The sequence below is a fragment of the Lycium ferocissimum genome, chromosome 10 (genome assembly GCF_029784015.1).
Source record: "Lycium ferocissimum isolate CSIRO_LF1 chromosome 10, AGI_CSIRO_Lferr_CH_V1, whole genome shotgun sequence".
In the NCBI taxonomy this organism is placed as follows: domain Eukaryota; kingdom Viridiplantae; phylum Streptophyta; class Magnoliopsida; order Solanales; family Solanaceae; genus Lycium; species Lycium ferocissimum.
Genome location: NC_081351.1, coordinates 55,606,508 through 55,628,773, shown reverse-complemented (window position 1 = coordinate 55,628,773; position 22,266 = coordinate 55,606,508). Strand labels below are relative to the sequence as shown.

The 22,266-nt window shown below is 32.5% G+C and overlaps 1 protein-coding gene across 1 annotated transcript; it reads right to left on the bottom strand.

Moving 5' to 3' along the window:
- Positions 1-1,463: 1,463 nt before the first annotated feature.
- LOC132034351 (uncharacterized) lies at positions 1,464-5,210 on the bottom strand. Its single transcript, XM_059424672.1, has 4 exons — positions 5,078-5,210; positions 4,150-4,299; positions 3,675-3,923; positions 1,464-2,005 (listed from the first exon to the last, which is right to left on the bottom strand). Exons 1-4 carry the CDS (start codon positions 5,147-5,149, stop codon positions 1,727-1,729), a joined length of 750 nt encoding a protein of 249 aa, XP_059280655.1. The 5' UTR covers positions 5,150-5,210; the 3' UTR covers positions 1,464-1,726.
- Between the last annotated feature and the right edge of the window lie 17,056 nt (positions 5,211-22,266).

The window sequence follows — 22,266 nt, the reverse complement described above, 5'->3', positions numbered from 1 at the left end:
CAAATTTGTAGAAAGATGTGTGTCTATATGACTTCCGTTTATGTCAACTACCATGTAGTTGATAGAATAAAAGTTATTTCAAAGGGTAGAGATGTTGAAATAAGGGATATGCAGTAGAGAGAAATTGTGACCTTGGTACATTTTTCTTGATTGTATAGTGTTTGTTTTGAACAGTTTTTTTGCAATCAGTCAATTATTGCCTTTGAGATGATAGATGATCTCCCTATCTGATGAATCTATTCTCTACTTTGACTTCAATTTAGAGTTGACTTCAAATTTGATTGTTAAATCATCAAAGCAAACAATAAATGATCAACCCTCATGATATACATGTGCAGTGCATTTACAGAAGGATTTGTTGATCATAGATATTAGGCAGAAGAATAAAGGAGTACAAAGTATTTTTTTCAATCTTCTTCATATGAAGGTCTTCTGTTTAAATTCCTTTTACAGATTAAATGCCAGTTGACTTGTAGATATATTGATCATAGGGCCTAAAAATCCACACATGAAGAGTGGTTAAGAGCACTTGAACCTATTGTATATGCTGGTGTATTGGTTATTTGTCTCTAACAAACTCCATTATGTTATCCTTCTTGAAACCACCCCTTTCACAAGTCCATGTACAACCAAAGTTTCAGAACCTGATGATACCCGCAAAATGCTACCCCGCTGCGTTTAAAACTAAATTGTGAGATAATCTGAGCATTCAATCCAAAACCTTAAGACAATGAGTAAAATGACTACACCAATTATAAACCCTTCGGAGACGTTTACATAACCCTTTGTTAGGATGTTAATATAACTCAACACCCCCTGCGCCTGAACATCAATGCGGGATTACAGGTATGAGAATGAGCTGAGGCTTTAACCATATTAGCGCCGAAGCCCTATGTGCTATAATGCTGAGCCAAGGACGCTCCGCCTTCTCTATAGAAGCAGTCAACTGAGTTCTGAACGAATTAGCTCCTTGGTAATGGCTTAATCTATAGATAGAAAGCCCTATGATGGGAAACTACCACGTTAGGTTTGGAGACCGCAATTATATAACAGGGGAAGCAAATGCAAGCTTTTTCTTTAAATAGCAGGCAAAATGAATACAGGATCATCGGTCTATGAAACAATTCACAGTTTCGAACCTTATAAGTTTTGGAGTTTCCCAAAGCACGTATAAACAACTTTGGTAGCCTCTATACAACATATATATGAAATGATAACATCCCTCTACGGAAACAAATCAGGATATAAGCCAAACAGCACAGGAAATAGCATTGTAAGAGTTACTAAATCAACGGGAAATTGCTAAAATCAGCCAGCTATCCCCTTTCACTGGCGGACATCCTGTAACTTTTCCATGAGCTCAGCACCATAGGCTGAATCATGATATGGCAATGTGTTCCTGAAGGCTCTTGTATATGCATCGAGAGATATGAAAAGAATCAAATCCAGTTGGTAAAACCATCAACAGAAACAAACACAAGATCAACTACTACTGAGTGGAAGAATACAAACAACGTAGGATTGCAGCTTTTTTTCAAGTGATAATCATCAAATTTACAGTAACTACATGCTTCCTTTCCCTAGGAGCTTTCATTATTTACAACATGAAGATAAAAGGATACATTGTAAGTAAGCTTCATGAGAGTTCACATTTATTCTTGTCTTAAACCGGAGGTTAGGTGAAATATTTACAACTGATGTACACATGATAGGTAATAATATTTTACTAGTTTGCGTCTTGTGTGCTCTGGAATGACCAGGATACATAGGCAGGTTTAACTGCTGAGATCTGAACTCGTATCACCTCATGTATCGCACCTCGCTGAAGTACCCCAAGAACATCTTCCTCCTTCGCTGTTGCAAGATCTTCTAAAGAGACTGTACGTGTGCGTAATTCATCACGCATGCGAAAGCCATAAAACCACCTCCCAAGCTTCCACCATTGTACACGTACTTGCCTTTGTGAAATATTGCTGTTATTTAGGATTTCCAGGACACATTCGCCCTAGTACAGAAGAATAAAGATCAAATAACTTCAATAAGTTGATTCCAGATTAAGGAAATTAATCATAGTCCACGGAAATAGAAAGGGCGCTCTTAGGGGTGGAAAAATCAGCCCATACAAACATGACTCGCTCAACCCACCCAAGTTTGGGCCCAACCCATTTCAGCCCATCAAAAATTGGGCTGATATGTAGCCCAAATTGACCCATGAAAAATCTTATCATTATTTTCAAAAAGATCTTTTTTTATTTGATATGTTATATATAGCCATAATAAAGGAAAAAAAAATTATTAGGTAACAAAAAATCATAAAAGAACAAACAAAGAAATTAAAAATTAGTAAGAACTGGGCGGGTTGAGTTCTGACCCGCTTTTTAGCCCATTTCAGCCCAAGCAACTTTTGGGCACGTTGTTATGACCTGCTTTTTTAGCCCAGTTTAGCCCAACACACGAACAACTTTTGGCGGGTCAATAACCCCTCCATTTATTAACTCAGCCAAATTTGACCAGCCCATTCCACACCCCAGAGTGCTTAAACTTAGACTAACTCTGGAAGTCTTGGAAGTGTAATTACTAATATAGACCATACGCCTGAAGTCTAGGTGCAACAGAGATGCTACTCTACTGCCAGGTGATCAAGTTAATCACTCTATAGATAAACACAGATATTTTTGCCAATTGTACCATCCACAAGATGGGGAGAGCACATAATTTAATAAGGCAAGCACTAGCTGGAAGCAGCTGCCTATTTAGTAAAAGAGACCCTACAACCCAATACGACTCTTGCTAACATAACTAAACATTGTCTCTGCAGCGACTACTTCATTTTTACAGTCTAACTTACACCCGTAAGCTAAAGATTTTGATGTCTAATTAGCTCAGTTGTACTTAGTAGGAACTTAATGATCCTCAATAAAGTATACCAAAATTGTGAGTCCTGCTAAAACACATTGGGCTGGATTCCACCATTGTGCATCTAAGCAAAAAGCAAGCACATTAATTAGGCTGTATTTCAGCATATATATCTACATTAGGATGCACTATCACTGATATGTCTATCAGGAGAAGAATCAATATTTGTACATGACAATCTAACAGGAGTAGCACATGCCACCTAATATCTCTTGTGTCTAAAATGAAACAAATATTGCATAACAAATAAGGACCAACAACTATTTTACTCCAATATCATGATACAAGACTTACTAACGCTTTGATACTTTACCGAGCAAAAATACAACCTCAATCTAATTACAGTGCATAGATAAAAAAAACTCAACGACCAACAACTATTTTACTCCAATATCATGATACAAGACTTACTAACGCTTTGATACTTTACCAAGCAAAAATACAACCTCAATCTAATTACAGTGCATAGATAAAAAAAAACTCAACCGCCCCGCGAAGGACAATAGAAAGTTTCTAACCAATGCAAAAGACTGTGCTAGTATGAGTCAACTAAAAGATCTAGGTCTTACATCAGCTCAAGCAGTTAAACACAAATAAAATATGTCATTTTCTTTTTCCCAGAAAAGTTCATCATCTGAAAAGATTCAAGTGGTACAACACTTGATTCACTGACAACATAAAATGGGAAACTGGCATCAACAAATTTGTAACAAAAGCGTTAAAAGTGATGGAACAAAATTTGTTACAGAAGTAGTTACCGGCAAACCAAGCCAGATAAGGCAGTAGTGCAAACCAATCAAGTTGAGCAGCACATCATGCTTGGATTTAAGAAAGAATGTCTGGACATCTTCAAACCCAAACTGCATCGAATCCAGTTCTCCAACTGCTTTCAGATAATGCCCAACCTCAATCGACTCAAATGCCAAACAGCGATTGACAAAATCAATTACGCCTCCTGCTTTTCCTGCCATCTCATGGTGCTTCCTAATATAAAACACTCTCCATTCCTGCATTTTAAGTAAAAATGGTTCATTTTTGCATCAAGCTATAAGTCTCAAATTATAGACACATGGTTCACTTTCAAGAACTTAAAAATATAAAAGGTGACTGATCAATCTAAACCAAAGTGGGAAACACTGTTGATGGGGAACCATAGCTTACATTCTTAGTTCATGCTAATTCCAAGCCAATAAGTGATATGCACTTATATTCCTATCTACTTATAATACTAACCTGATGGTTGCGGTTGTTATAAGATGAAGACTCAATCTGGAGAGCAAGAGCAGGCCATCTTTGTTTACAAAGAGAAGCCCATAAATGATTTGACCCACACAGCCACCACCAAAACCGAGAGCAACTTCCCAACGAGCAAAGATCACCTACCTGAAAATTATAGCTCAAACGAACAATCAACACAATTTTCCACAACCTAGAAATCACAAAGCCAGTTTATTCAATTCCTTTCAAAGCAAACAGCATGATTTTTTTTTAAACACAAAAATACACAGCCTCTGTCCCAATTTATGTGGCACAGTTGGAATTTCGAGATTCAAACTTCTAAACTTTGATAGTGAATTCATACATAGAAGCTTTAATATATATATTTGCAAACTATGTAAAAAGTAATATAAATCACAAAAGTTAACAACTTAAAATATTTAAAAGGCATATAAAGAAATTCCGGTCAAAGAAAAACTTGATTGACTCTCGAGCAAAGGTCAACTACCTGCAAAATTATAGTTCAAACCCACAATCATCAACACAATTTTTCCACGACCCACAAATCACAAAGTTCCAAGTAAGAAAAAGTAGCAAATTAGAAAGGAAAAAAAAAAGAAATATTATATGAAAAATAGGAAGAATGTCAGAATCAAGAAAACAATTTCTAACAAACCACAAATCAGAAAAACAATAAATTCAACTCCTTTCAAAGAAAAACAGCACAATTTTTTAAAAAAGACAAAAATATATAAATAATCCTTAAGGAAACAAAAAGAGAACCGACAATCAAGAAAACCATTTTCAACACAAGAGAGAAATCAGAAAACCAAAAATTTCAATTCTTTGGAAGCATAATCTGAATTATAACAAGTAAATTAAAAGGGAGCATCAAAGAAGCAAGAATCAAGAACAATTTCCAAGCAGGAAAGAGAATCAGTACCTGAAGAGAAGAAGCTATTTTGAGGGCAATATCATTGGGAATTGAAGCTGATATAGACATTGATCGGTTCATTGCAGAATGTTTGAGCTGAGCTAGATGAAAGTGAAGTAAAATGTCCGTTTGGAAAAAAGAGATGATGTTTTCCATCATGTTACGTAACCAAGCACGTGCCATCATGTCCAAGGTCAAAGGGTAAACAGTGAGTAAACTTTAAGTAATTAAAAGTTTAAATGACACTAATATATACTAGTACCAATATTTAGTAAGTATATTTACGAAAGATATTTTTGGTGTATTCAATCGTTTGAGGTAAACGTTCAATACATAAATTTTTAGCTATTTGAGAGTGTCATTTTTGTGTTACTATTATGTAATTCACAATACTTTAAGGGGTGTCAATGGAACGTTTCGATCCATCAAATTCCTAAATATTATGGCAAAAAGCAAAATATGGCACAAAATAACCAACCGAACCGAAACTTCAACAAACCGAATTACAATTCAGTCCACCATTACATTACACAAAAACATTTGCATGCATCCATCGTCAAAAAATCGAAACCGAAAAATATCCGAAAGAAGTTTGACAAAACCGAACCGAAAAAAAACGCGCACCGAAATATTAATACATTACCCAAAAAAATTAAAAGATAAAATGCCCATTAAGTTTAAAGAAAAAAAAACCCAATTTTAAAAGATCCTCTTTTGCATTTGTATCCCTAATTTTCCACTTCAATTGAAAAAAATCAAATATCCTTAACAAAAGATGCGTGAATTGTAATGTCTTTTTTTATATATATTGGAATTGTATTTTTAATTATTCTTACGGTATAATATATAACACCTAGTAATCAAATGTCGTGATTATAGTTTTCTGTTCTTGTATATCCTATTTTTTGATTTTAATTCAATTTATCAATTTTATGTTTTATTGCTTTTGGGGCAATGCATGAATTAGTCGCATAGTCCGCGGGCATATATGAACCTTTTCCGTTAAATGATAGTAATGTATACTAGTACCAACATTTAGTCATAATTAAGAGAAAAGTATATTTAACCGAACCGATGTTTGGTTCGGTATTTCATTCGTTTGAGGTAAACGTTCAATACATAAATTTTTAGCTATTTGAGAAAACCGAACCGAAAATAACGCCCACCCCTATTTTATAAAATTTATTTTATTTTTAATTATTTATTTTGTATAATCAAAATTAGACTTTTGATTATACTAGTATCCACTATAGCATCACATATAGAACTCGAAGTCCGAGCAAACAGATGGACACACTGGTTCACTGAGTTTTTGACAATAGACAAAGAAATAAAAGTAAAGTCATATATGAATGCTTACAATCATGAATAATAACATCAAAATAAGAGTTGTTGCAACAAGATTTCTCCAAAGCTTCTTAGTCATAATTAAGAGAAAAGTGTTTACAATAAGTCAAATTTTAGTAATTAAAAGTTTAATAGTAGTAATATTTAGTCATAATTAAGGGAAAAGTATATTTACGAAAGATATTTTTTGTGTATTCATTCATATTTTTTGTGTACTCATTCGTTTGATGTAAACGTCAAATACATAAAGTTTTATTTTTAGCTATTTTAGAGTGTTATTTTTACACTTATGTAATTTGCAATACCTTAAGGTGTGTGTCAATGGTATGTTTCGGCCGGTTATTCTATAAAAATTGTAGAATGTCAATTTTTCAGTTATTTATTTCGTATAATCAAATTTAGATTTTTCAAAACCGTCCCATCATCTCGGTTTCTCTTTGATATCGATACGGTTTTGTTAATTTTCAATATTTTTAAGAAAAAAATGTCATATAAAAGTCACAAGTAGAAGTTAGAACATGATACCATGCATACTTCTATAGGACTGCAGGAAAAAGTCTCAAGACATTTTTGTTGTTTAAAAGGTGATGATCAAGAAAAAAATGAAAAACGATATGACTAGAGATCCATCCCACAATTTTGCACTAATATAAAATAATGTCCAGCAAGATAAAATTTCAGATCACACGAGAGGAAGAAATCAATCAACTCAAGAAATGAGTCTACTAAGATTATCCAACAAAAGAAAATTCAAATCATACGAGAGAATCTAATACCTTGTGGCTTGCTACTTAATATCGATGGAATACCTTGTAGCTTAATCGTTACTACTTGAGATGCTAGAACTAATTTAGCGCTTGTTTGGAAAGCCATCCGGGTAATTAGAATTGGTCTAATTGGTGTAATTACACGGTTGCTTCGTTGTTTTGATCGGTAATTATTTAGTTAGGTGGGAGTGGGTGTAATTACATCTCCATTCTCGGGCGGCGGGGGGGGGGGGGGGGGGAGAGTGCTGAGAATTGCTGTAATTATAGAGTTACTTTTTAGTTTCTTTCTTTTTTGTTTTATTTTTATTTCTATTATTATAACTTCTTTTTTATTTTTACATTTTAATTATTTTTATCTTTAAAATATATTTTTCTTTTTATATTATTTATCTTTCATTCCCTTTTCTCTCATTCCCAACCCGTGATTCCATGTAATTGCTCGTATTTTTTTTTATGTTGTTCATTTAGCATAACTGTATTATTATTCTAATACTTGAAACTACACCTCTCAGTATTAGGAAGAATGAGTCATTAACAAACTTCGCATATAATGAGTGATGTTATTAAAGTAGAATTTCATTGTGAATAAGGTTATATATAGACTTATATTTTCTTACTCTGGAACTTACTTATGTAATGTTAGAATTTGACATAAGAGTATTATGTTTTAAAAAAAAAAAGATTTTGAATTTAGGTTATTTTTTATTTTAATTTGTTTGTTTTAGTACTATTGACTTGTTATTTCGCATTGCATATTGTTTATTTTTCACTTACAACTGATAGATTTTTATTTTTTTGTCAAACATTTGAATAATTTTATGGCTTTATATTTATAAATATTTATTTTGTCGAACATCCAATCCATGATATTCTCACAAAAAATCCTTTTTAATTTTATAATTAATTAAAATATCATTAATTTAAAAAATATATATATCAATTATTATTTACAATATTAGTTACAAATATATGATTATTAATTAATATATTTTCAAGAAATAATGTGTTGTTAAATACATAATTTAATATCATCTATAAAGGTACATATTTTTCAAAGATTAATTTTAAATGTTTGATAAGAAATTTTCTTTTTAAATTAAACTAACTGTGTAATTACACTTGTGCAACCAAACAATACGCTTATAATTACACTGTAATTACGTGTTGACAAACAAACAGGTCGATGTAATTACAATACTGTGTAATTAGTACGCTATGTAATTTCTACCCTAGTAATTACACCAATTCCAATTATCAGGTGTCTTTCAAAACAGACCTTTAGTTTCAATAGGAGTAACATAATAGGTTTCAAAGTTGAGAATGTTAATTACCTGTTGTCGATTTGTAGTCATTTTCGTCGCTCTAAACCCAGGGTGAAAATCTAATGTTTTATTATTTTAACTTAGTAATATATAAATATATTTTACGCATATAAATTTACTCAGTGCGGTTCGATATTGTTATGAAATTTAAAACCTACCTGAGTATTCGGTACGGTTATAAGTTTATACGAACACCATCGGTTGTATTAAAAGAAACCTAATGATCGGTTCGGTACGGTTCGGTTTAATCGGTTAAATCGGTTTTCACAAAATCATTGACACCCGTACCTTTAATATCAACAGTGATCTAAACAAGGTAAAGTAATATAGTATAAAATCTTGGGAAAAGTAAACAAATTTCCCATTAACACCAAAATAATTGCCCGTCTTTGCCCCTAGTAGAATTAATTACAGCAAACTCCTATGCGGCATTAACCGACTATCCTTGGCAATACGTCTAATTTTTATTCCTCTGTTCCTTATTTTGCGTTAATCCATCTGCCTAATTTACTTTACCCTTTAGCTATTATTGCTTTTATTTCCTTTTTGTCTCTTTTTTTGGTCTTTTTTTTTAAATATAAAATATCGGCTAATTATTTTTAGACTAATAAAAATATTTAAAAAATTAAATAATTAGACTACAACAAAAAGTAATTAAGAAAAATTATTAAGGTCACTAGCTTATTTATTAAAATCTAAATTCATAAATTTTAATTTTCATTGCAAATGAAAACAAAACTTATATCTAAAAATCAGTTTTTCAAGTGAAAATCTTTTTCACTCATAGAATTTAGTTATTTCCAATTGAATGAATGTCCAAACACAATTTTATTTTTCAAATACCTTTTTCCAACTTAACAACAAATACAACTTATTTTCAAATATCACATTTTGTTTATATCCAAACGCCTACTAACACTCTAACTACGAAAAATTTCAATATTCAATTAAAAATCTACTCACGGACTCATCCTAACTCCCCGAATAATAAGTTCTAACTTACCTTGAGGAGATAATATTCGAATTGGTTCTTTAAATTTTGAGAGTCTATTTCAAAAGAAAGGATTATGATAATACTTTTTCTAAAGCAAAGAATCACCAGTCTTCTATGATACCCTGTCAATATATGATATATATCTAGTGAATATCAAGAGGATTGAAACGTGTTTTTTGAAAGAATAATATGTTCTCTACGATACCTTATCAGTATATATTATATATCAGGTTGTTATCATAAAGGATTGAGCTCTTTCTTGAAGGAATGAACCAGTCATGAACTAGTCCTTTATGATACCATGTTAGTATATGATATGTAACATGTGGCTATAATAGAGGACTTATGAGTGTTTTTTGAAGAAATGAACCAGCGTATATGATACCCTGTTAGTATATGATATAAATCAAGTTGATATCATAAAGGACTGAACTCTTTTTTAGAGGAATGAACCAATCTTCTATGATACCCTATCAATATATGATATATACTATAGGGTATCATAAAGGATTGAGCAATATTTTTTTGGAAGGAATGAATCTGCCCTCTACGATATTCTGTTAGTATATATACATACAAGGTTGATATCATAGAAGACTCCTCTATGACACCCTCTGAGTATATGGTATTATACCATGTGGGTCTCGTGTTACGTAACCAAGCACGTCCCATCATGCCCAAGGTCAAAGGGTAAACAGTGAGTAAACACTCGAATGTAATTTGAAGTTTAAATGATAATATATACTAGTACCAATATTTAGTCACAATTAAGAGAAAAGTATATTTACGAAAGATATTTTTGGTGTATTCATTCGTTTGAGGTAGACGTTCAATACATAAGTTTTTAGCTATGTGAGAGTGCAATTTTTGCCCTATTATGTAATTCACAATACTTTAAGGGGTGTAATGGTACCTTTCGGCTGGTTATTTTATAAAATTTGTAGAATATTAACTTTTCAGTTATTTATTTCGTATAATCAAAATTAGACTTTTGGTTATACTAGTATCCACTCCATAGCATCACATATAGAACTCGAAGCCTGAGCTAACAGATAGACACACTGGTTTGCTGAGCTTTTGACAATAGACAAAGAAATAAAAGTAAAATCATACATGAATGCTTACAATCATGAATAATAACATCAAAATAAGAGTTGTTGCCGCAAGATTTCTCCAATGCTTCTTAGTCGTAATTAGGAGAAAAGTGTTTACAATAAGTCAAATTTTAGTAATTAAAAGTTTAAGTGATAATATATACTAGTAATATTTAGTCATAATTAAGGGAAAAGTATATTTACTAAAGATATTTTTGGTGTATTCATTCATATTTTTTGTGTATTCATTCGTTTGATGTAAACGTCAAATACATAAAGTTTTATTTTTAGCTATTTGAGAGTGTTATTTTTACACTACTACGTAATTTGCAATACCTTAATTAGGGTTGTCAACGGTATGTTTCGGCCGGTTATTCTATAAAAATTGTAGAATGTCAATTTTTCAGTTATTTATTTCGTATAATTAAAATTAGACTTTTTAAAACCGTCCCATCATCTTAGTTTCTCTTTGGTATCGATACGATTCAGTTAATTTTCAGTATTTTAAGAAAAAAATGTCATGTAAAAGTCACAAGTAGAAGTTAGAACATGATACCATGCATGCTTCTACAGGACTTTGGGGAAAAGTCTCAAGATATTTTTATTGTTTAAAAGGTAATTATCAAGAAAAAAATGAAAAACGGTATTAATAGAGACTCATCCCACTATTTTGCACTAATATAAAATAATTTCCAGCAAGACAAAATTTCATATCATACGAGAGGAAGAAATCAATCAAGATGAGACTCAAGAAATGAGTCTACGAAGATTATTCAATAAAAGAAAATTTAAATCATACGAGAGAATCTAATATCTTGTGGCTTGCTACTTAATATTGTTGGAATACCTTGTAGCGTAGTGGTTAACACTTGAGATGCTAGAACTAATTTAGTTTCAATAGGAGTAACATAGTAAGTTTTAAAGTTGAGAATGCTAATTACCTGTTGCCGACTTGTAGTCATTTCCATCTCTAAGCCCGAGGTGAAAATCTAATGTTTTATTATTTTAACTTAGTAATATATAAATATATTTTACACATAAATTTATACTAGTACGGTTCGATATTTTTATGAAATTTAAAACCTACCTAATTATTCGGTACGGTTATAAGTTTATATAAACATCGTCGGTTGTATTAAAAGAAACCTAATGATCGATTTGGTACGGTTCGACTTGATCGGTTAAGTCAGTTTTTACAAAATCATTGACACCCGTACCTTTAATATCAACTGTAATTTAGAAAAGGTAAAGTAATATAGTATAAAATCTTGGGAAAAGTACACAAATTACCCATTAACACCAAAAATAATTGCCCGTGCTTGTCCCGAGACCGCGACTTAAATAGCACAAAAAAAAAAAAAGTTGAACCAAACTAGTACCAAAAAAAAAAAAAGAACATAAGTAGTATTCGCGCACGAAATTCGTGCGTGAAAGGACCAAACTGCAAAACACGAGTTTGGCCTTTCACGCACGAATTTTGTGCGTGAATGTGGTGACCAAAAAAAAAAAGAGAACATTAGTAGTCACGCACTTTTTTTTTCCTTTGCGTTACTTTTCCAATCACGTTTTTTTCCATACTTTGGGCAAAGATTAGTCATGTTTTAAAATCCCAAAATATCAATATTTTATATAAAACTTAATATTTTTTTTTGCGTACAATAATGTCGGCTCATTACATGAAGTCCACCTAAACGTTTGGATCGTCGTTTTAGGGTTCTAAAGTGCCCCGAAGCAAGTTTTGAAACTTGTAATATTTATAGGGTTTTGATTTAAGTGTTTTATTATATTTGAATGTACAAATTTAAATATTTGATTTAATAATAATTCATCCAATACGAGAGGTCTATACTAATTAAAAAATAATTCATTCCATTTAATTACAATACTAATTCATGTAATGAGCCGACATTATTGTACGCAAAAAAAAATATTAAGTTTTATATAAAATATTGATATTTTGGGATTTTAAAACATGACTAATCTTTGCCCAAAGTATGGAAAAAAACGTGATTGGAAAAGTAACGCAAAGGAAAAAAAAAGTGTGTGACTACTAATGTTCTCTTTTTTTTTTTTTTGGTCACCCCATTCACGCATAAAACTTAGTATTTTTTTTCACGTACGGTTTGTCCTTTTACGCACGAATTTCGTGCGCGAATACTACTTATGTTCTTTTTTTTTTTTTTAGACTAATTTAGTTCAACTTTTTTTTTTTTGTGTTATTTAAGTCGCGGATTCGCTTGTCCCCTATGCGGCATTAAATTTTTACCTGCCGACCCGACCGACTGTCCTTGGCAGTATACCTATCTTGATTCCTCTGTTCCTTATTTTGCGTTAATCCATCTGCCGAATTTACTTTATCCTTTAGCTTTTATTGTTTTTACTTCCTTTTTGTCATTTTCTTGGTTTGGTCTCTTTTTTTGGTCTTTTTTTTTTAAATTAAATATAAAATATCAGCTAATTATTTTTAAGCTAATAAAAATATTAAAAAAAATAATTAGACTACAAACAAAAAGTAATTAAGAAAATTATTAAGGTCACTAGCTTATTTATTAAAATCTAAATTCATAATTTTTTTTTTCGTTGCAAATGAAAACAAAACTTATATCTAAAAATATGTTTTTCAAGTGAAATTTTTTTTCACTCATAAAATTTAGCTATTTCCAATTAAATGAATGTCCAAACACAATTTTAATTTTCAAATACCTTTTTTCAACTTAACATCAAATACAACTTATTTTCAAATATCACATTTTTTTATATCCAAACGCCTACTAACACTCTAACTACCAAAAATTTCAATATTCAATTAAAATCTACTCATGGACTCATCCTAACTCCCCGAATAATAAGTTCTAACTTACCTTGGGGAGATAATATTCGAATTGGTTCTTTAAATTTTGAGAGTCTATTCAATATAAAGGATTATGATAATACTTTTTCTAAAGCAAAGAATTACCAGTCCTCTATGATACCCTGTCAGTATATGATATATATCTAGTGAATATCAAGAGGATTGAAAAGAGTTTTTTGAAAGAATAATATATTCTCTACTACACCTTATCAGTAGATATTATATGCCAGGTTGTTATCATAGAGGATTGAGCTTTTTCTTGAAGGAATGAACTAATCTTTTATGATACCATGTTAGTATCTGATATATAACATGTGGCTATCACAGAGGACTGATGAGTGTTTTTTGAAGAAATGAACCAGCGTACAGGGGCGGAGCTAGCCCTTGGGGAGTGGGTTCGGCCGAACCCAGAAGCTTTGGTCCGAACCATACATTTGTATTAATTTTTTTTGTCAAATATGTACAGGTTATTAATTTAGAACACAAGTAACTTTAAAGAATTAGAACCCCGAATTCACAAGCTTCAAATGCTAGCTCCTACTCTAAATAAGCATATGATATCCCCCCCGTATATGATATAAACCAAGTTGATATCATAGAGGACTGAACTCTTTTTTAGAGGAATGAACCAGTCCTCAATAATACCTTGTCAATATATGATATATACTATAGGGTATCACAAAGGATTGAGCAATATTTTTTGGAAGGAATGAATCTGCCTTCTACGATATTTTGTCAGTATATATACGTACAAGGTTCGTATCATAGAAGACTGGTTGTTTTTATTGAAGGAATGAAACCAGACCTCTATGATACCCTGTGAATATATGGTATATACCATGTGGGTCTCATAGAGGACTCACGAGTATTTTTTTTTCTTTTTGAAGGAATAACCAATCTTCTATGATACCATGTCAATATATGATATATATCATATGGGTATAACGGTATACTTCAAATGCTACTCATTTGATATACTATATGCTAGAATAAGTTATTTTTCGATAATTGACATATAAAAAATTAAAAATAAATAAAAATATGTACTAAATCAGTTACTCCCTCTATCCCAAATTATATGACATTCTTTCTTTTTTAGCCAATCCAAAAAGAATGACACCTTTCTATATTTAGTGACAATTCAACTTTAAATTTACCTTTTTACCATTAATGAAATGATTTCTAGCCTCACAAATTTCTATGGTTTGTTTTAGCATCCACAAATTTTAAAGTATTCCCCTTTATTTCTTAAATTTCGCGTCAAGTCAAAGATCTTCATATAAAATGGGATTGTGGGGAGAGTATCTTTTTTATGATATAGACAAAAAAAAATAGAACAAAAATAAATGAGTCAAAAGACATGTAGAATTAGATTATGAAAACAAAAACAGAAAACTAAAAAAATTAATTTTTTAATGAAATTACAAAAGGAGAAAAAAAACAGGTGTAACGTATAATTTATTTTGATAACTGAATTAGAGAAAAAAAATGAGGAAAAGAAACAAAAGTTATATTAAAAAAAGTGAATGAATGTTTACTATATCAATTATCTTTTTTTTATTGTATAGAAAAAAAAACAGCAAAAAAAGCGAATGAGACTATATTATGAAGAAAAAAAAGAAAAATAATTGAATGAAATAAAAAAGAAAAAAAGAAAAAATAGAGAAAAAGAAAAAAGGAGATAAAATTGAGTATGGAATCAGATTATGGTGCAAAAAGAAAATAAAAAATAATATGATTTGATAAAAACAAAAAAAGGAAAAAAAAGAAGATAAAATAAAGGAAAAGTGTAAAGAAAGAAAAGAAGAAAAAAAAAGGAGAGAAAAAAAAGGCAATTCCGACAAAAGCTACAATCGGTAGGAAGGTTAATTAGTTTGATGGGTAGAAAAGTAAATAGATTGATAAGGATAATTAATTTGTTTTGATGGGCAATTATATAGTTTTCCCTGAAATCTTTTTACAGGATTAGTCCTTCCACGGATCGATGGTTAAAAGATCAAAATTCAAACTATGTTGTGAAAGTAGGATTTTTATAGTGTCAATAAAATTATTATCTGCTTTCATTCATGGTATGGTGATATCTGATAACATTGTCTTGAGCCACGAACTAGTAAAGGGTTATCATGATTAAAGTTGATATTCAAAAGGCATATGATTCACTTGAATGGTGCTTCCTTGAGCAGCTATTAAGGGAGTTGGGATTTCCTAGGAAGATGATCACTTGGATCATGCTATGTGTGACAATTGTAAGCTATAGTTTTTAAATTAATAGGGTGCTTTTTGAGACTATGCGGGCTAAAAGGGTCCTTATGGAAGGGAATCCTATATCCCCTAACTTGTTTGTGTTGTCCATGGAATATCTAAATAGATGCCTTAAAACACTTAGTGTCAATTCTGATTTTAATTACACCCTAAATGTCAAAAACTGAGAATTACTCATCTCTGCTTTTGCAGATGATTTATTGATGTTCACTAGAGGTGATTTGCAGTCTGTACAGCTGTTAAGAAATAAGTTTAATATGTTCTCTGAGGCTTCTAGTTTAAAGGCAAATCTTGGCAAAAGTCATATATATTTTGGCGGGGTGGATAGAGATACAAAAGAGGATATTTTACAGGTTTATGGGGTATGGACTTGGTGAACTGCCCTTTAAATACTTAGGGGTTTCTTTCTCAATAAAAAGATTAACCGTGGCATAATGCAATCCATTAGTAGACAAGATAACTGCTAGAATTACATCTTGGATGGCTAGAGGTCTCTCATATGCTGGTTGACTGCAACTTATTAAAGCTGTACTAGTGGGCATTCAAGCTTATTGGTCTGAGTTGTTTCTCATGCCTCAAAAGGTCATCAAACTGATAGAAGCTACCTTTAGGCTAGTGAAGCAAAATTTTCAAAAGAGCTTTAGTTGCATGGGATAGAGTATGTATGCCAAAAGATGTAGGGGAACTGAACATGATAAATCTCAAGATTTGGAATCAAGCTGCCATTTGCAAACTTCTATGGGCTCTCAGTCAACAAAATGACAAGTTGTGGATCACATGGGTGCACTATTACTAGATGAAACAAAATTATTGGCTAACTATGGAGGCCCCAAAGCAAGCCTCTTGGATGGTAAGAAAGATATTCAACATGAGGAAGTACTGGCAAGTTCTAGATGTGCAAGCTAAAGTGATTAAGGGGAACAGGTTCTAGACCAGTGCTGCCTACAAGTAACTGATAGGTGAGTTTACTAATGTACCTTGGAGAGAATTGGTTTGTCACAATGCAGCCTGCCCTAACCACATACTCCAATGGGGCATGGCTATTAACAGACTTTATGTTCTGTGTATTGACCAAGCTGAAACTTTGCAACACTTAATGTTTGAATGTGTCTATTCTAATGGGGTCCGGAGGGATGTATTACACTGGCTTCAATGGCAAAGGACTGTCTTGGTATGGGAACAAGAGTGGAGATGCGTGCTGAAAGCTAGTTGTAACGACCCGTTCGGTCGTTATCGCCCTTTTGACTATTTAACCCTTTTATCATTCCCGAGGTCATCAGGCGAGTTTTAGTGTGACTTTTGGAAACTTGAGCCTTTAAGTGAAAATCGTTTGACTCAAAGTTGACTTTTTGGTAAACGGACCTTTTCTGAAATTCTGTCGATTTCGAGAGATCCGGATGGTCATTTATGACTTGGTGGAAGGTTCGGTTCGGTTCCCAATGCACTTGGTAGCATTTTGGGACTTGGGTTGGAAAGTTGATTCTAGGCCGTTTGGGGGTAGACTCGTTAAAATAGACCTCCTTGGGAAATTCGAGGCCACGGGTGAGTTCGTAGCGCATTTTTATGTATGTGTGCATATTTGGTTTGTATCTGTGGGCCCTCGGGTGATAGACGAATTTCGAGTTGAAATTAGTCAAAAACTAGATTTTTTTGGTACCTGGTGTAGGCGCGCGCGGCACCGTGGGCGCCGTCCCTTGGCCCTACCACGAGCGCGAGGACCGACTTGCCAGAAGCCTTTTATTATTGGTGATAGACCGCTGTAGCGGTATCTCAGCCGCCATAGCGGCCTTTTGATATTTAGTTGAGGCCGCCGTAGCGTGCCTTCATGCGCCGCAGCGCATGCGCCATAGCGGCCCTGTTGACCACCGTAGCGGTTGACGGGGCAGATTTGTTATTTAAAACCTAGTTAAAACCCCAAAACTCTCATCACTTCATTACTTCATTTCTTTAGCATCTTGGGGCGAATTTGAGAGCTTTTGACTAGATTCTTCATAGAGGTAAGATCCTTGGCCTTAGAATTCTTTACTTTCCCTTCCTAATCATTAATCCATGCTAGAATCAAAGAGGAAAAAGTGGGTTTCCATGAGAAATTCTTAAAATGGGTTTAGACTTCCTAAGTGGAAATTGTTGATGAAATTGGCTAGTATAACTATAGATTCTGACTTATTGATTGCAATTAAGCCTATATCTTCCATTATTGAGGGTTAATTTGTGGATTAAAAAGTTAGGGTTTATACCCAAATTGGGGTTTCACTTTAATTTTGAATTTGGCTTAATCTTGAGTTAATCTAGCAATTGACTAGTGGGTTTTGATCATCTAGACATGAATTGCCTATTCCACCTTAGAATTTTCCATTTTACCCTTGTGGGTCTGTTTCCCCATCTTCCTTGGTTAGAATTGGCCTAAATTAGAAGTATAGCAATATGGGTATTGTTCTTCTTAATTTCTGATGTAGAATTCGAATATGATTAGACTTTGAGTATTTGGAGGCACAAAGAAAGGGCAAGGCTAAGGTTTGACGGTTTGTGGCTCATGTTCAGCATTCCAGGTAGGTTACGGCTTACTTTATGGTTAGACTTCAGTTAGTAAAGCATACGTAGAGTTAGTGATTGTCGGAGACAACATGTTTCGCCTTCGGATATGAAGTTGGGATGGATTCTTCGGGTGGTATTGTTGTTGACTATGGCTTGTCGCCTTACTGTGTTCTATTAGGTTGTTGCCTTATTGTGATTTGTTGGCTTGCCGCCATGTGATTGATTTTAGAGTTGATAATTAATGATTGTCTTATGATTTAAAGAACGTATTTATCATCGTTGAGGTTGTAGAAAAGGAAAGTAAGCTAAGATATGGATATTGTGATTGGGATATGTGTCCATGAGTGGCATGATTGATTCCTATATTCTTGTTGGCGTTGTTTTCATGCATACACTTATTTATACCTATAATGGGATTAGATGCTTAGTCGCCTTATCATGATTGAGATAGAGCTATCCATCGCGCACTGGTATTACCTTGGACGAGAAAAGAACTTGACTTGTTATTGATATCGAGGAATGTGTCCATGTGTGGCACGATTGATTTGATATGTTGTCATCATTCATTGATATCATGCATGCATTCATATATATATATATATATATATATATATATATATTGATCGGGTTGCACGTTCCGCAACACTAACTTGGATCGGGCTATGCACCGCAGCAGATACATGAACTTTACGGGTCCCCCATGGGTCATGACTGTCGGAGCGTAGACATCATTCGCCCAAAGCGTGTGTGTATCATTGCATTGCATTCATATTTCATTCACTCATACATATGATTTCTGGTTGTGGTTATTTATTGTATTTGTACGGTGTTTTTGAACATTGACTTTCTGTTTGGTTACTGATTTGAGATCGCCGTGTGTCTGACTAATATATACTTGGGAATTAACAGATTCAAGGATTAGAGACTTCCTCCTAGGGTAAGACTTGAGGTTTCGGATAATATTGTTGGCGATACTAGAGATTATAGTTATTCTGAGGAATTGTGGAAAACTTGGCAAGACTTCGGTTTAGATGCTTCACCATAGGTTATATTTAGATATAATTCTTTGAGGGTTTCTTGGATATTTCGATACTTGATCTGTTATTCTTGGATATTTGTTTATGCCTTATACTTGATTGTGAGCATGTCTATTCTTCAGTCTCTTCCTTTATATATGTTAATTAACTGTTGTCGGCCTATAATGCCTACTCAGTACGTGTTGTTTGTACTGATGCTACCTTGCTACACTCCCTTTCGTGGTGTAGAGTTTGAGACAGGTTCCGCTTCTACTTCCGAGGCTGATTTCTGAAGCCCGGCTTGCGAGTATCGTAGGTGAGCATCTGACGAGTCACGGCCCGAAGACTCCTCTATCCTTGTCTTTATTTTCTTCCACTCAGATGGTTGTTTTAACATTTGAGACTTGTATTTCCTAGACACTTACTTAGTTGCTTTTGTACTAGTCAGACCAGTTCCTTGGGAGTGTATTTATATTCCGCACTTATGATTATATGTGATTCAGGCTTTTACTTATTCTGCTCTATTTACTTTATTGTGGTTGAATTGATGAATTGGGAAATGGTTCACCTATCGAGGTGGGGAATGGTAGGTGCCCGCGCGACTTAGTGAAATTGGGTCGTGACACTAGTAGGATTAGAGCTCCTAAGGGTGTGCTACTTAAAGCAGATTTTGCAGTAGTGATCTATAAAGTATGGGGGGTGAGGAACGCTAGAGTTTACAACAACAAGCGCACACGCTGGGAGGACACAAAATACAAACATTGGTATGCATCAGAGTAAGGGGGACTAGAAGATTATTTGAGTATGTTTGTGAGTTATAGTTTCTTTGGTTATTAGTTGGAAGTGTAACTTAGGTGTTTTGTTTACTGTAGATGAGCATAATGGATGTCTTGCTCTGAATTTGTAATGAGTTACGTTGGTGATTAATAAAATGTGACAATTAATTGCCCAAAAAAATTATTATCTAGCTGAGTTTTTCCTATTCTCTAATAAAACAATAAAAACTTTCAAAATGTGTTAATATAATTTGACTTACTTTTTTACAGAGAAATCTCACAATCTCTTAGTGGTCGTCCACGAATTTTATCAGTTTAATTCTCTCACCTCTTAAATCAATGACTGAAAATCAAAATGACACCTCTAATTTATCTCAATTTGAGAATGCATTAAATCTAAATCTAAATTCCCCAAGAAAATTAAAATCATGCATAGAAAAAAAAAATTAGAGTCAAACTTCTTGAATAGAAAAAATAAAATTCCACCTTATCTGATTTGTTATGAAATGACCATGGGTAATTCCTTCTTATTTATCAACTTTAACTATACACCAATTTTGAGCTTCATGTACCAATTTTGAGCTTCATGTAATTCTTTAAGGTGACACATCAAGTTTCGAGTAAAGCGTATAAAAAAATATGTCAAACTGAAAAATGATTCTTTAAAATTTTATCAAACAAATTCTTCAGTGCCACTGACTGATTTATGAATTAGAATACTATAGATATATTTTTCATTTGGACTCAATAACTAAATATTTTGTTTTAGTTAAACAACAACATACTCAGCGTAGTCCCATAAGTGGGGTTTGGGATGATAGGGTGTATGTAGACCTTACTCCTACCTTTATGGGTAAAGAGATCAAGCTCCGTACCACTTGACTCAAGATTTATTTTTAGTTAAAATTTAGTATAATTGTGTAACCGAGTCTTCCTAAAGTGAACTGTAACAACTTTTGGGAGGTATGATTAATTAAGAAAGTTTAATAAGAAAAATAAGAGTAGTAATTGCACGGTTTGGCCTTCAAATGGGCCGGTCTTTAATTTTTCCCTTCAAAATTGAATTTACGCTTAGTAGAGCATAAATTCTATAAGGAAGTAAACACAAATAACTTAAAATATTTATGATGTGTAACATTAATCCCTGTATTGTATGCTCGATTTGCTTTTAAAAAAATTAAAGACCGGCCCATTTGAAGGACAAAAGTTAAAGTCCAGCACAAAATAGGGAAAAAGTGCATGGATTGGGCTATTCTAGGCTTGCTGGGTTGTCAACTTTTTTTTTTGCGCGGATTGTTCTTCATTTGGGTGGTAATTTTTAATTTTTTTGCCTGGTGATATATATATACATCTTGGGAGGGGTAAATATTTACGAAACGTGACGATAGTTTTATATTTACAAAACATAACATTACAAATCCTATACAAAACATGCTTTATATTTTAAAAATCATTTTTTTTTAAAAAAAAATTTATTTTTTTAAAAAAAATATTTTTTTTTAAATTTATTTTTATTTTTTTAAAATTTTTTTTTTTTTTTTGCTCAAAAACTTATGTATGAAAGTTGTATGAAATGTAATATCTCGCTCAAGACTTAAAAAGTTTGCTCAAAATTTAGTGTATGAAATGTGTATATCTCGCTCAAGTTTAAAAATCCGCTCAAAATTGTGTGTATGAAAACAATATGAAATTTGTATCTTGCTCATGTCTTAAAATTTCGCTCACATTTTCATGTATAAAGTTCATGTTAGATTTCAGAAAATTAATACAACTACAACAACATTGTATATAACTTTGATACAACATTCAAGACTTAAAATAATCGCTCAAATTTTTGTGTATGAAATATGTATATCTTGCTCAAGGCTTAAAAAGTTCGCTCAAATTTTATGTATGAAGAACGTATGAAATGTGTATATCTTGATCAAGGCTTAAACATTATGCTTAAAATTTTATGCATGAGAATATATGAAATGTGTATATCTTCCTCAAGACTTAGAATTTCATTCACATTGTTTGTATATAAATTTCATATATAAAAGTTTTAAAATTAATACAACTACAACAACATTGTAACAATTTTCATACAATATTCAAGGCTTAAAGTTTTCGGTTGTGTAATTTTGTATATGAAAATTATATTAAAAATTTTGCTCACACATACACATTTCATACAACTTTCTCCTACATAGGAATATGAGGTAATTTTTTAAGCCATTGAGCAAAAAAAAAAA

What these genes read in the sequence shown, in the direction of transcription:
- LOC132034351 (XM_059424672.1), bottom strand. Translation starts at nt 5,149, where the DNA reads ATGAACCGATCAATGTCTATATCAGCTTCAATTCCCAATGATATTGCC. An exon ending in AAATAGCTTCTTCTCTTCAG is followed by an intron (nt 4,300 to 5,077) that starts GTACTGATTCTC and finishes TATAATTTTCAG; the next exon opens with GTAGGTGATCTTTGCTCGTT. An exon ending in TTATCTGGCTTGGTTTGCCG is followed by an intron (nt 2,006 to 3,674) that starts GTAACTACTTCT and finishes CTTCTGTACTAG; the next exon opens with GGCGAATGTGTCCTGGAAAT.